This window comes from Nestor notabilis, unplaced genomic scaffold (genome assembly GCF_000696875.1).
Source record: "Nestor notabilis isolate BGI_N333 unplaced genomic scaffold, ASM69687v1 scaffold16696, whole genome shotgun sequence".
In the NCBI taxonomy this organism is placed as follows: Eukaryota; Metazoa; Chordata; class Aves; order Psittaciformes; family Psittacidae; genus Nestor; species Nestor notabilis.
Window position 1 is genome coordinate 2,029 of NW_009933471.1, and position 15,128 is coordinate 17,156.

At 37.0% G+C, this 15,128-nt stretch overlaps 1 protein-coding gene across 1 annotated transcript in view; it reads left to right on the forward strand.

Annotated features, from left to right (window-relative positions):
- Positions 1-1,851: 1,851 nt before the first annotated feature.
- CAND1 (cullin-associated and neddylation-dissociated 1) overlaps positions 1,852-15,128 on the forward strand; it is a 23,879-nt gene continuing 10,602 nt past the window's right edge. The window contains exons 1-2 of the mRNA XM_010016894.1: positions 1,852-1,993; positions 13,644-13,798. Of these exons, the coding sequence (XP_010015196.1) occupies positions 1,854-1,993; positions 13,644-13,798 (295 nt within the window). The 5' untranslated portion in view covers positions 1,852-1,853. The remainder of the gene's footprint in view (positions 1,994-13,643; positions 13,799-15,128) is intronic.

Here is a 15,128-nt window from a genome sequence, read left to right on the forward strand (position 1 = left end):
TTACTATTATGGCTGTGGGAGGAGGAGAATGACTATGAGTACAAGGTATGAGGAGCTGCTTATGTGCTGCTGCTTTGTACCAGGTAAAGTTTGATGTGCCTGAGGAGGAAGCAGCCATGACTAAAGGCCACATCTAAACTACTCAAAAGCACGTTTCTACATACCAGCTACTTTAAAGTTGCCAAACCTTCCCACACTGTTGTGGGCTTTGGGTTGGATTTTGTTTTAGTGGAGGAGTCTGCCAGGAGGGTTTTTCAGTTGTAGTCGAGTGCAGAAGCGGCGAATGCGCTGAGGATGCGCAAGCTCTGCTCAGTTTAGGAACTTGTCACAATTAGGTGATGAGTGCATGTGAACTTGTAAGACTAGGAAATGGGAGCTATTGACCAAGGAAGTGAGAGGAAACTATTAAGAAAGGTTTAAGACAAGGATGTAAATATAACAGTAACAAGGAGATGGTTTCTGAATTTTCTACTATTGCATGATTTCATGTATATCCTTATTTGCATCCTATCTGTTCGTTACCTTTACTTACCAAGAAGCTTTTTTCCTTGTGCTTTTAAGCTGATGCCATTTGTATTCATCATCTGCTTTTGCACACATCTGGTTTCTGTCAGATTACGGGCTTGCTTCAGTGGGTCTGTTGGAGGGAATGAAAAATGAGTGAGGTCTTATCTTAGAAACACCTTGAGACTATTAGGCTGGAATTACTGTTTTAAAAGACAGGACAAGTTGAGGTCCATTATGTGGGGACAGGCATCTGGTATTTGTGATGCATATTAAGATTATGCAGAGGCTTGGCTTTCATTTTCGGTAAAAAAAGAAGTATCTAGCATGTCAGGCTGTAGAGATAACCTTCCCAGTATGACCGGAGCTCAAGTGATGTCTGCCTGAGGCTTATGTGCCTGAAGCCCAAATGTCAGCCTAAACTGTTTAATTATAAACCGTTTTTGTCTGGGGCTTTGAACGTGGATTGGGACTGGTACTGAAGCCCATGGGATTTGTAATTGAGTAATACATCTGTATTATTTCTTCTGAGAAGAGAGGGCACTTGCAAAAGAAGAACAGATTGGAAAACAGACTTCAGAAGGAAGAGAAACAAAAGGCGTAAAAGCAATATTTTTGGAAAGTCATTTCTCAGTATGTTCTTGTATTGGGGGATATGACTGTTACTGAATAGGAAATCAATGGATATGAAACATGATTTTATTTGCTTGATCTCTCAGGAATTAATCTTGGTCTTTAATGTGGCACCCTGGGTTGAGGGTTGGATAAACATGATCTGTTGTCTGGACTATAAACAAACTAGTCTGTACAGGGCAAGAAAATGGAAAACACATAAAATGTAGCTTCACTTTTATTTCTCCATTGTTTGGCTTTTGTGAATTTTATGGGAGAATGTTTGAAAAACATTCTGTATTTTTCTTTGTGCTTAAGATTTGTTTTAAAATAAACTCATAATTATTTTTTTTTAACTTTAAGGTTTTTAAAAAGCCTGTTTTTAAAAACATCAGCATAGCTAATGAAAGGATTACTTAAAATCCAGAAAAGTGTGAGTTTTAATTTGTAGAGATCATTTGGAATATAATGGAAACAGTGGAAGTAAAATGTGTAGCTGTTCTCATCAGGAAGGGTTTATGACGCAACTAAGAGTTATTTTCTTTTTTAAATACGATTTTTCTCCTTTTTTTTTTCCCTGTAACTAAAATAAATGCTAAAAACAGGTAACAATAATTCAATGTTAAATATGGTTTATGTGATAACACATGGTAGAAACTGAGAATCTTGAATCCAGAGCACTGTCAATAAGCTGTATCCTTCTAGCAATAATTATCTGACTATCTTTTGTCAGGTTTATGGCTACTAATGACTTAATGACAGAACTACAGAAAGATTCTATCAAGCTGGATGATGACAGTGAAAGAAAGGTGGTGAAGATGATTTTGAAATTACTGGAAGATAAAAATGGTGAGGTGCAAAACTTAGCTGTGAAATGGTAAGTATTCTTGTTCTATGGTATAAGGAATTGTTAAATGACTGAACAACATAAAGCATAACATAAAGCATTTTTGAAAAACTTCGGGACCACTGCTGCACAAAATAATTGTGAAATTGATGTCCACAAAGGAACCATTATACTTGTAGGCTTCCTGTCTTAATTGTAGTTTCTTACAGAACTGTTTTTGTTGACATTGTGGATTAACATTTGGAGTTTCAGGTGACATGGCACATGCAGTCCTTGCTGAAAGTATGTGAACGACATGCTTGTTCTTTGGTGATAATTCTTGACTGCTAAATAGATTTTAAAAGATTATAATTCACTGCTAGTTGCCACATTAATATTTGACTGTGAAAAGGTAGATGTATTTGAATGGTTTTCAAGCAGAGATTAAAATCATAAAATGGTAAATACACGGTCTTGGTTATCAAAAACGGAACTTAACTCTTCACTAATATTCAGAATATGGTATTAATGGTTGTTCATGCTTTGCAGAAACCAAATCCTTTATGGAGTCAGGCTGCAGTTACTTGCATTTGAGAGATTTCTGTTGCTTCACTACCTTCTCTTCCTTACTTTAATTGTACATCTGGTGTGGCTTTTCCAGAGCACCCTTTGAAGAGGTGCTATGCTTATCATGATGTACTTTTTGTTCTTGGCCCTTCTGACTTTTTGTGCCCTTCAAGGGGGATTTCTCTTTTAAGAAGCTTCTAGTGTTCCCTGAGAATGTTTCTTGTTCCGTGAGCTCAGATTTTTTAAAATATTCCATCTACTCACATTGCATGAAGCATGAATTGAGGTAAACTTGCTGTGTAAGAGCTTTGGACAGCCTTGAAGAGAAGTTTCACATTGTGACTACCTGAGTTAGTTTGTTTCAGCTTGTTATTCTTTACAGTTTGCTCTGTCAGACTATCAAAGCAGAAAATTAAAGCCTGTGTGTACATCTCCTTATGTACTTACGAGCTATGTTTGCCTCAGCTTCTAAAATGTTTTAAGTGATGGTAACCAAAATCTTGCACAGAGACACTAGTTAAGGAATAGCAAGTTTCAAGCCGAAGTTTAATCTTAGCAGTATAGTAATGTAATCGTTACTACTTTTTCACTACTCTCATGAGGGTTGTGGTGGTGTTAAAATGTATCTTCCCCCCTTTTTATAAACAGACAATACAAAATGCCATGTTTCTCTTTAATTCAAACTTCTGCAATGTCCAAGCTCCTAGTGGTACAGCTTAAGTTCTATGACTTTGAAACAGATTGCTCAGAAGAGTAGATTATTATGAAACTTGGCTCAGGCTTAGACTTACCTTTGTGTGAAAAAGCATTTTGTATAAAAGTTACATTGCAGCATACATGCGGTACTCATCTTTAATGTACATCCTGAAGTTATCCTGAAGTTTAGATTAATGCACGTAGATACAGCTTATATAGCACAATATTTAATGTCAATGTCAGAATTTTGTACCTAAAGTACAAGTAGTGTTTATTAAAACATTAAAGATTTCAAAAGGAAGAGAATGAGGAAGAAGATGGCTGCATGTGTATGTGTGCGAGTGCTGGTCTTAGCCATTCTTCTGTTTTTAAAGTTTGACATACTGATAAAATTCTTGGATTTAATTAAAATGACAGGATCTCCTTAAAGTTTGGAGTCTTTTTGAGAAATCCAAATAATGTTTAAGAACAGTGTTTAATGTACTGTAATGGTACAAGAAACATGATGGAGAAGTTTTCAAGTCAATTGTAAACATTCATCTAGAATGTGTACATTCTTGAATCTATTAAGTTTTCTTTGGCATCCCAATCACTTCCAGATATGCTTTGAGGAAAAAAAAACCCCAAACAAACAAACAAAAAAAAAAACAACCAACCCACCTGAACAGAGCCTTCTCTTATCAAGGCAGCTTATATTCGTGGTATTGTTCCATGACAGTTTTAAGCCAGTCTAAGGTAATGCTGCTCTGCTGTTCTCAACTTCTTTGTCCCTTTTCTTGCACTGTTGCTTATCAGATGTTGTTGTAGACTGGTTTGGGGACTTATGTTTTCCTCTGGCTTAATGCTCTCCTCCTGCAGTCAGATGAACATTGGTAGAAACAGTAGTGGGGTGAAGGATGGGAGAGATTAAATGCTGTTATTAAGCTGTAGTTTTTCTGTGATGGTTCAAGCTGATCTAAACTCTTCCATCTAATGCAACACTGAGTGTAAACCAGATTTGTTGGGAAATTAAATTCAGCCAGCATATTTTTCTTGACGTTTTTTAAAATATTTTGTGCTGTCATTCTTTACTTGTTTATTTCTGTTACAAATTTGTTGGCGCTTTCAGCTGAGGAAAGGCTAAACTGCATTTAGATCTCTATTAATTTAAATGCTCTGGTGAACTTTGGACGCTATCAGCAGGACCTTTCATCAGACTGGTACTTGATGACCCATTTAAGTAAGTATAGATTCCCTCTCACAGAAAAAGGATTTAAGACGACCCTGTGTACCTTTGGGTCTGTATTTGAGACAGATTTTTCCTTGGGGAAGGCAGGAAAGATTTGTGGTTGGTTAGGAGAGATTTCACTACAGGTAGATCAATGGAAACACTGTGAATGGCAAAGGTATCCATCACTCCTTTAGCATGTGAGAACCTCCTGTGGGAGGATCACTCTTTCAAGGTTTGATTTGTGAGGTCACTGAACAGAACAGATTTAAAACAATTCAGAACAGCCTTAAAGCAGCATTTCTTTTTAAGCAAGTGTAGCAACAAGTAAATAGTGTTCTGGTTTTGCCTCATCTGCTGCTTGCTTTCACATTTGGGTAGGAAGGGCTCTATTGGTTAAAATGCTGCTGAACTTGTTTCTTATTATCTCTTCAAAGCACACTAGTGATTTTGTTCTGATTCTTTCAGTTATATTACACTGTTTTGGACAGGATAAAACATGTCCTATGGTTAGCAGCAGTGAGGTTGAGAGTTCATGGATATTTGGGTAGTTAACTTACAAGATGATTGTGCAGTTCATTTCTGAATAAAAAAAGAAAATTAATGAGCTGCCTTTGTGCTCTTGGAGTAAAACTCAACCTGCTCTAAGTTGGAACCTACAGAAGGGAAGTGAGTATGTTTGTCAAAATTCTGTTATTGCAGGCAGTAGATGCAGACTAGGTCAGTAACTACAGGTTGTTCACCTTGTTTTTCTTAGGGGCATGTAACATTTTAAACGTATTCTTGTTGTCTACATCTTTTTCTGCACGAGCTATTTTTTGTTTCATCTGATAGTCATAGGCTGTTTTATAGTCAGCCAACATAGAAAATGCTATTGGATGTTCTTACAGCATATTCTTGGTTTAAGGCTGTTAGTGTAGTCCATGATACCCTGTGCACCTTATTGCAGTAGTAGTTATGCTGCCTGTAGCTCTGTCCAAGATTATGTGCATTTGGATTAGACAAGCAGTATGGTTTGTCTAAGCATAGGTATTGTGTTGGATGGATCGTTTGTTCATTGCTGCTAATGTTGGGTGTAATGTTTTATTGGCCCAAATCACACATTAATTGTTTCATATGTTCAGTGTTGTAGTTTAATGATGAACTGCTTCTTGTTTTAAGCAGTTATCTGTGGTTTGTTATTCTGGCATTTAAACCTGTATTTAAAATTTTTATTGCTTCATACTGAGATGTTTCCTGAAACCTGTAAAAACCAAAACAAACACACGTATATAAATAGATATAAGAAAAAAGAGGGATCAAAGTACTTTCAGTGTTTCCTCCCTTGTGACACTGTAGTTTCTCTGCATTTATCAGTGTGACTTCTCTGGGCACTAGTTCGGTACGGAGAACCCTGCTTGATGCTGTGAGTGTGAGTCATTAATATGAGCAGGATGATGCATGCATTGGTTGTTGTGTGGCTGATCCGGGTCAGCAGATGCTGTGGTAATACACTGCTGCACATCACACTATACTGGTGATTTGAATCAGTAATTCTTTTTTTTTCCATTTATGAATTTTAACTCTTCCCTGTAAGTAAATGTACTTATTTGATAGTGATGAAAATATGCCAGTTTGAGACTATAATTGATCGTGAGGTGATGTCCCTCTTCCTAATAAGAAGCTACACTATGAACACCTTTGTTTTCAATTGTATGTAACTTAAAGGAGGCAGTGTGTTATAGTCACTGTTTATTTGTACAGGCAGCTTTAGGAGAAACTGGACACAAATTAGTGGTTAGAAAAAGGGAAAATATCAAAGACCACTTAAAACAATATCTGAAACTGCCTTCAAATGTGTAAAACACATGCATAACTGCAAAAGCTTTGTATTCCAAATTGATTTTATGAAAGAAGGCTGCACTTTATTTTTAACTTAAAAGCTTAGTTTGTAATCTGGAACTAATAATAAGGTCTATAAGTGACACCTACTGATTTTAAAGGTCAGAAAAGCTTGAGGCAATCTTTTTGAAAACGTGCTTTGTAACTGGTATGTCAGTTTTATTGAACTAATAGGCTGAATAAATAGGGCTGAAGATACTAATTCAGGTAAAATCTGGTTTAATGCTTTCTAGAAACTAATTTTAAGTACTTGTGTAAATGACTGTCATTTCAGGGGTCTGGTCATCTTTAAAACATAAGCAAAACAGTGTTTCCTATACTTAATTGAGATGGATCTAGCTGACCAGCCTTTCACCAGCTGTGATTATTTTAGTTACTCATAGGTTACATTTGAAAAAGAAACATTTAATTCGGAAGACTTCAGTAGTTGTTCAATAGCTCAGGTTTAAAAAAGCCTTACCATCATTTCAGATGTTTTCACTTACGGAACGACTGTTTTTTGGTGGGGATCTGCTTCTGGTCTGTCAAAATTGATGTATAAAAGGATGGTGTCAGCTGCAGATCTCTAGGATGTGGAAGATGCATTTTCATACAGCTGCAGTGGTCATTGCAAACTGCAAAAAGCAGAAGACCCGACCTTTCAAGCAGTGAAAGGAGGGATGACTTGCCACCTGGAATCTCACCAACCAGGTAGCAGACTTGCTCACTACTGATTAGAAGCAAACTTTCAGGATTGCTACTGTGAAGGCTTGCCATAGTTTTGAAAGGGTAGTGTCACTCAGTTTTATATGAATACACTTTCATAATTGTACAGGTGCTTGTTCCTGCTTCCTGGTGTTTCTATTTACAGTACCGCTTCTGGAGCCTGCAGCATTGCAGATGTGAAATGGTTTCTACAGATTCTGCATTTACACCTTTGTATACTGTAGTCTGTTGACTGAAACACACAGGGAATTTCTCCAGACTACCCTAGGCAGTCCTCGTAGCTTGGAATTGTGACTGTTTCTGTTCTTGGTGATTTGTGCTTTCATTGCTTGCAAAACAATTTACTATGCACCAAGAGTAGATGAGTGCAACAATGCTGTGAATAGCTGCTGACTGACAGGGGTGTGTATTTGAAGAGAAACTAGTGATGCGTCAATGAAATACTGTGAAGGGAAAGCTCTGCTGAAGAGTGAAATCAAGTTGTGGAGAAAGTTTAGGAATGCAGTCAGGGATTGCTTGATGTATTTGAGTCTGTATCTGAGAGATAATTTTTAATAATTATTTGTGTGGTGGCAAATGCATGTGTACAAATTTATTGGGAATTTGTTGGAGGAAAAAAGGTCTTTATCAATATTGGTGTCCAGAAATTATTTTAATAAGATTGCAGTATTAATTTGTCATGACTGAAGCAGTAAGATTATCAGATTAGATTGTGGACATGGTCCTCTAAACCCCTACTCTCGGGGGTTTAATAGCTATGGAGATGATTTGATGGAATTTGGAGATTTCAATACAGTACTTGTTTCCTAAATTAAACATCAGTGTCAGGTTAGGGCCTGAGGTTTGGCTGCTTTTAACAAAGTGTGCTCTGTCAGAGCTGTTAGTTTCTGGAGGAATAGGTATATCTTCTGAAGCAAGTTCCATTACATCTTAATTTCTGTGCACTTAAAGGACTTCTTTTTATACCTTTTATCAGATACCAGTCAGTATCTCCATTAACAGTTCTCTTGAGATTATCTGTATGCTCTATCTTCTAGAAATGTTGCACCAAGTTGTTTTTGTGTATATATTTTTAGGATACCTGTGTATCTCCATGAAACACTCCGCAAAATGAGTAAATTGCAATCTTCCTGAACCTGTGGCACTGGGGTGATCGTGATGCATCAATTTCAGATGTCCATGGCCTAGTTTGAATATGTTAAGCTAGTTCCAAGTTTTATGTGTTAACAAAACACATACTTGTAAGTGATATTTCAGTGCATGGTTTTGGTAAATATGTTTTGCCTTTGATGTCTTTTTTTCCTTTAAATTCCCAAATTGCCAGTATTTTCAGCAGGTTTTACTACACAAGCAGGGTGGGTAAGGAGAGAAGGGAACCAAGCAGGTTACAGTTTGTGAAGGAAGACATGGGAAGTGGTAGGTGTGATTGTTTTGGGAATTGCATATTGCAGGAAGTTAATCTTAAGTGCTGTGCCTCAAGTGCAAACACTCTTCTGAGTTCATGGGGGTAAGGCATTATGAGTATGGCCATTGAAGGAGAATCTCCTAAGTTTGCTTGACATGGTGACAGATCACTAATGCCAAAACTCGAACCTTCCTCTGGTTTGTATCATACTGTAAGTCACACTTAGTGATGGTTGAAACAAGGGTTTTCTTTATATAATAGATAAATCTGCTTTGTCCACGTCTTCCTCCTGTCTGTACTCCTTGCTTGCTGCCTTTTGTGTCTGTTGGGCATTTCTAATGATAGTTATCTCTTATTACTGTGAATTCTCGGACCTGGGAAAAAAGGATAGCAGCAGTGGGCTGCATACAACAGGTTTTGGGATGGAAGATGTATTTTAGTTGTGTCTACTGTAGAGCTATGTGTGCTAGCAGCCCAAGAGTTAAGGCCATAGATCTCAGCCTTTGAGTCTGTCTGGCATTACTGGCTTGCAGTCTCTTATGAATGTAAGCGTAGTCTCCAGTCTAGCTCCCTCCAACAGTTGTGTGTGACTGGTTAGTTAGAGCTGTTGGAAGAGGTTTTTTTGTTGTTGTTTGTTTGTTTGTTTGTTTGTTTTGTTTGTTTGTTTGTTTTTTGGGTTTTTTTTTTCCCAGGAATGGAAAAAGTGGGTGAGCATATGATTTTTGAGGGTCTACAGTTGTCCTGTGGTGTGAGCTATATGGGGTAGAGGTAACATATAGCTCATCTGTTACTTATTCCAGTAATGGTTTGGAATCATTACTGGAATTTTGCTTTGAAATGACTGAGAGCACTTCTAAGGCGGGAAGCAAAGGTGTGGGGAACTCGGTGTGTTTGGGAGCCTTTGTAGCAGGAGGAATGGAAAGTTTCATGCTCTGAGATTGAAGACCAAGTTTCAGAGGAATTTGGAACATGTGGGTTTGGATTTACCCTGTAGGTGCTTCTGAACTGTTTGACCAGACTGTTCCTCTGTTTTATTCCATGCAGGCTCAAAAGGACAATTGCTCTTACCAGAAGTGGGGATTGCAAAAGTGACTTGTTCAAAATGAACAAATTCTATGTCAAGTTTGACCATACGTTCAGAAGTTAATTGGATATAGTCCAAGGAGCCAAGTCACATTAAAAAAATTGTGAGATAATACAAAGTATATATAGGTCAACAAGTAAAATTAATACATGATAACATTCCTTGTTAACAGCACTTTGGTATTAAGCTACACATCCTCAGATCTCTACTACTAAAGCAATGCAGGAATTTGTCTTTTTTCCCCAACAGTACCAGCAAGGTAGTAAACGTGGGATTTGCTTGCTGTCATTCTAGGCAAATGCAGTACTAAGCTCCTAAACTAACTTCAGTGCCTTTATTTTGGATGTCATAGCCTTGAGCCTTTTCTTCTGCATAGTGATCTGTGACCTGTGTGTTCCCTCATAGCTGCCTGGCTGACAGCTTTATTAAGTAGCAGTGAATCTAGGGTCCAGCTGCATTCTTGGAGAGTTAGACTTAAACTCCAGAGCAATTCGAAGTAAACCAAGAAAAGCTGTTTTGCTTGTCATCTTGTACATTGTGTGCTTGTGTCTCAATGCATATAAATTAAGAAAGGAACTCTGCTTTAGACTGTAAAGACTCAAGTAATTTTTCTGTCTTAAAACACTTGTGGGTTTCTGTAATACAGTAACATGAGAATTAGATGATTTAAGTATCAAGTGTAAAGTGATTTAAGTACTTCGTTGCTTGAGTGGCATAACTTAATATGGATTTTGGGCTATCTACTTTCAGAATAATAGTCTTCATTGAAAGCTTAGTATCTTGATAGCTTGGGCAGATATCTGCTTGCCTATAGTTGACTTCCTTCTCACCCCCCATCCCTCCCCAGTTTTGTTCAGTTATCTTAATGCCCATGCTTTTTTAAATGTGGAAGTTGCTCCTAATTTGGAATAATTTTCAAAATCTTATGAAATAAAAACAAAACATTTTTTCTCCACTGTAATTACTAAAGTCTGAAAGGAAATACTTCACAAAGTATTTCACATCCAGATAGTTTCTTTACAGTAATCTGTTAGAGTTAGAATTAGAATATGGTGTTATGAATTTATTAGTTTTGCTAGAACTGTTAATCAGGGTTTACTCCATACCACAGTCTGGTAACTTTATTACTACATTGTACAATCAAATGTATGAAGTTGGAATTTTTTTCCTACCTTTTCTTAAGTGTCTTGAGCTTGTTTTGTTTTTGTAAAATGCTTTGAAAGGCTAGCTTTGGAGAGGAGGGAAAAAATGCCCTTGTGTATCAAACTAACTTGTGGCTGAACTGTTTAAAAAGTTTGATAATTACTATTTGTTTCACATCAGGGAAAACTTTGGTGCAAATTAATATATTACAACTGTTCAAATATTACTTTGTTTTCCCAAAGCATGGGAAAACAGTCCATCTCTAGACACCATACTCCCTTTGCGCTGGACAAGGAGTTAAACTAGGAAAATACTTCTAGTTGAAAGTTGGTTTATTGTTAATTATGTTAATATGTTTTACAAACAATTTCATAATCTGCTTGTAAAACTTCTGCATTCTTATGTTTTAAAAAGCTTGGTCCTTAAATCATTGCGGTGTCAAAAGTCTGGCATACTTGTAGCGAATAATGGCATATTTTTGAAAATTTAAACTTTTGCTTTCTTGATCTTAGTCTTGTTTTGATAACAAGATAGTCCATTTTTCCTCTGGTGTTTCAGTTTGACTTCAACTTTGGAAAATTAGTGTTTACTAACCCTGTAGACATCATTTAAGTCTCAGCTTTACTAGAATAAACTTTAATGAAAAGCAGATAGAGTATTAAAGTTCAATGTGGAAAAACCTGGAGCTTCTATGGAGGCATTACGTTCTAATGTAGCCCTAATATAATTAGTTGGTAATTATGTTAGGCTTTAAGATGCTCCTCTCTTCACATTTATTCATACATTGATTTCCACATATTTCAGTTTTATAGCTCTGATTTTAAAAAGAGTTTGTCTGTGTACATTGTGCACAACGTTGGAGAACATATAAAAAATTTGGACACTCACTTATAAGCCACAGAAACATCTATGATTTCTGTTGTGTAATGCTTGGCTCTGTCAGTTGCAGTAGGAGGCATGGCCTCTTAGATCAGCACTTGAAACCACTTTAACACTGTCTGTCCTCACAGCACAAGCCTGATGGAACTGTTGCATGAGCTTGCTTTGACTTCTGTACTCTTAAGTTGAGCCCCGATGTCCGCAAAACTTAAGCTTTTGAAAAATGCTTCATAGAAAAATAACAATTCTGCAGATTTCTCTGCACTCCTCAAAATCGTAACCAATTATTTTGGTACAGAGAGCTTATTGAAAATCCGCATGCTTTACTGCTCATTAAAGTTCACACTGAGAACACACATGTAAAATCTCTTGAAAGTCTTCTGTGATTTCTCACTGTGGCTGAAGTTGGATTTGATGGTGATGTGTGTAACTTCAGGTGTGTTTCGTGGGAAGAAAAACATTGAGGTGCTGTTGAAAATCAGGCTGTGGGATTTCCTTAGTGGGACATCTGGAGCAACTGCAAAGCAACTAGGAGATGGTCTGTGCACAAGACCAAGTCAAAATGCTATTCATTATCCCTTTGATTCAAACAGAAAATAAATAGTAGTTTTCTGGAGTTATATCTGCTTTCCTGTTAAGTCTGTTGTGGATTACACTTTCAGTTTAATTCCCACATTTTCTTCCTTGTTACTGCTGTCTCCATTCTTGCCTCAAGCCATTGCTTTTTCTTCTGTGTGACTTGCACACAGCTCCTTGTCCTCCTGCCATTGCTTCTGCCGGGGTCAGGGCAGAAACTAAGCTTGATAGAACTTAGCTTCATGTCACATCTTGCATCTAGTGTTGATGTCTCTTTAGTGAGCATGCTTTCTTGATTGCATCGTGGTATTATGGATGCTGCTACAGAGAATTAAAGAGAGAATAATTGGCAAGATCAACATACAGAGGACAGAAGCTTACAAAAAAGGGAGCTGTATCTTTCAGAGAAGTTACTGTATGTGTAGGCTGACTGTAATATTTTTTGCTGGAACATGGTAGGAATGCCTATAGCACAGCTTGTAATGCTTTTTTCTTTTTTCAGAATTTGATGTGTGTGTTGTTAATGTAGTATGTTTGAGGGAGTTGAATTAGATTAAAATATTTGGTGATTTAAAGTATTTTGAAGTTTCCTGTTTCTGAGATGCTCTGTCCGAAGGCAGGTGTTTTAAAAGTACGGAGAAACTAGGTAAGCAAATTTGGAGCAAGAGAGGGGTAGTAGGAGAAAGAGAAAGTTCAGAGAGTTCTGACAGAGGATTTTCACAGGTGAATGGAAGGAAATAGAGACAATATAAGGTTACGATTTTGCAGAACTTCCATTTTAGAACAGAACGTTAACAGTAGAGATAGATGCTGAAAGTTGGTGGTAGGGCTGGGACTATGCTGAAAGATGGTGTATTTCTTAGTAATGAACTAGACTTCACTGGGACATTGTGGTTTTAGCATTTTGAACAACTGGGAGCATTTGACGAATACAAGGTTAAAATCCTCAAAACAGTTGGAATGACAGAAAACTCACAGTTCAGAGGAAAGAGGAAATGTTACTGCATGCTGTGTGTATAGTGGTGCTGGGTGTCTGTGCGGAGGAGGGCATGTCATGTCATTGTTTTTATTTTGTTGTTTGCATTCTATTAAGGAAGGCACTCCTTTGTAAGTATAATAAGTATAGAATGAGTCTGAATCTATATCAGATTGAACCGAAGTGTTGTGTAGAATAGTGATGCAGTAATTAAGAAGGTTGCTTACTTGCCTGTGAACTAAGCAGGCACTGATGATCAAGCACAGAAACTGATGGCTCTGGCTAGGCAGCTTTTGTTATAAACCTTGGTGTTAAGTGAGAAGTAAGAAGGACCCTGGTTTTGAGACTCAAGCAAGACAGTCATGCAAAAACCGTTTCCACCACTGGATTAAAAACATCGACTGAACCACTATTTTGTTATGAAACTTGCAGAGACAGGTTATCAACCCAACCAGTTGAAGGTTTTCAAATTGTAAAATTATGCTTTATATTACTACCAAAACCAACCTGAAGTTTGTGACTTGAATGCAAAATACTGAAATGAAATGATGCAGATTTAATATTTTTCTTCTGTTTATACAGCCTTGGGCCTTTGGTGAGTAAAGTGAAGGAGTATCAAGTGGAGACCATTGTAGATACCCTCTGTACAAACATGCTTTCAGATAAAGAACAATTACGTGACATTTCAAGCATTGGCCTTAAAACTGTGATTGGAGAACTCCCTCCAGCTTCCAGTGGTAAGGCATTTTGTATTCAAGACTACCTCGTTTTATCACTTCCTTACTAATTAAAAAAAATGCAAAAGCTGGGTCCTTCAGTGAAGAGGCTTTGGCTCATTTAGCATTGGAATTAATTTGTCAGAGGAAAAATGTATGGCACAAATATCCTTTTAGATGTTTCTTGTCTTTATTTCCAGATTTTGCTAGTTTAAAAACTTTTTTACTAAAGGACTTTATTAATGTGAAAATCAAACTTGCAGTATATGAACTTCAGTATAACAAATCGAGTGTAAAAGCCTCCTATTTTAATAATTGCCTTGGTGGAACAATTCTAGACTGTAGTAATAGCTAAATCTCATCTCGCATTTTGATTGATAGTATACTTTAAAATTGATTATAACTTGGGTATTTTTCTTTTATGATCTTCTTTCTTGTCTCAGTTTCTGGCAAGTGTTTTGGAAAGTACCCTGTGTTTCTAACAATTACCTGATAAATTACTGAAATGCTTACCCGCAGTTTTAAATGAAGGCAGTCTTCCCTTCAAAAGGGATAGTAATGATGAACAGCTCATCAGTTAATGGCATTACTTTTTTTTGTACAAGTAATTTTCAGATATCATAACGTAAGATATGAATGAGAATAGAGAAGTGATTCAAAAGGGTTTGAAAATGCATGTTTTAGAGACTGAGGTTTCTTAAAAAAAATTATTTGAAGCAAATGAAGATGAGTGCTGATACCACTACATGAGTTTCTTCTCTGGTCAAAATTACTCCACTGTTAGACAGTTGGGGAATGGAGGAAACTCTGGAGTTGTGGTAAAGATATTTTTACTTGAATTTTAAAATACTTAGGGTATACATTTTCCCCCCTTTCTCAAATGTTTCAGCAGTATTTCAGGTACTTATTATTTAAGCAGCTTCTTGGACAAAGATTTTTCTTTTTTGATCTCTGTATATCAAAAGCCACTGTTCTTTGGAAGTGGCTCTGTCTACTGCTGTGCTTCCCCCTACCTGTAGTTTAGTCCTTTATTTTTATTTGTAGTCCTTTCATTTATTGCTCTAGGTTTGTCTTGGCCTTCACTTTCCATTGCTTGCCCTGCCAACCGCAGGGTACTTTCCCATAAGGTATATAAACCAGACAGTTAAGAAGCCCTCCTTCTCAGTATGTTTGTACATAGATAGTCTTTCAGCTCTAATGCATAGTATATGTCCGGTATATGTTATACTAGCAAATAAACTGGCTGTTAAAGCTTGTTTTGTTGGGTGGGAAAAGCTGCTTTATGTTGAGATCAGGTTGCTTTCCATGGTCATGAACATGATCTCTGGTGTTAAAATTGTATTTCGCCCCC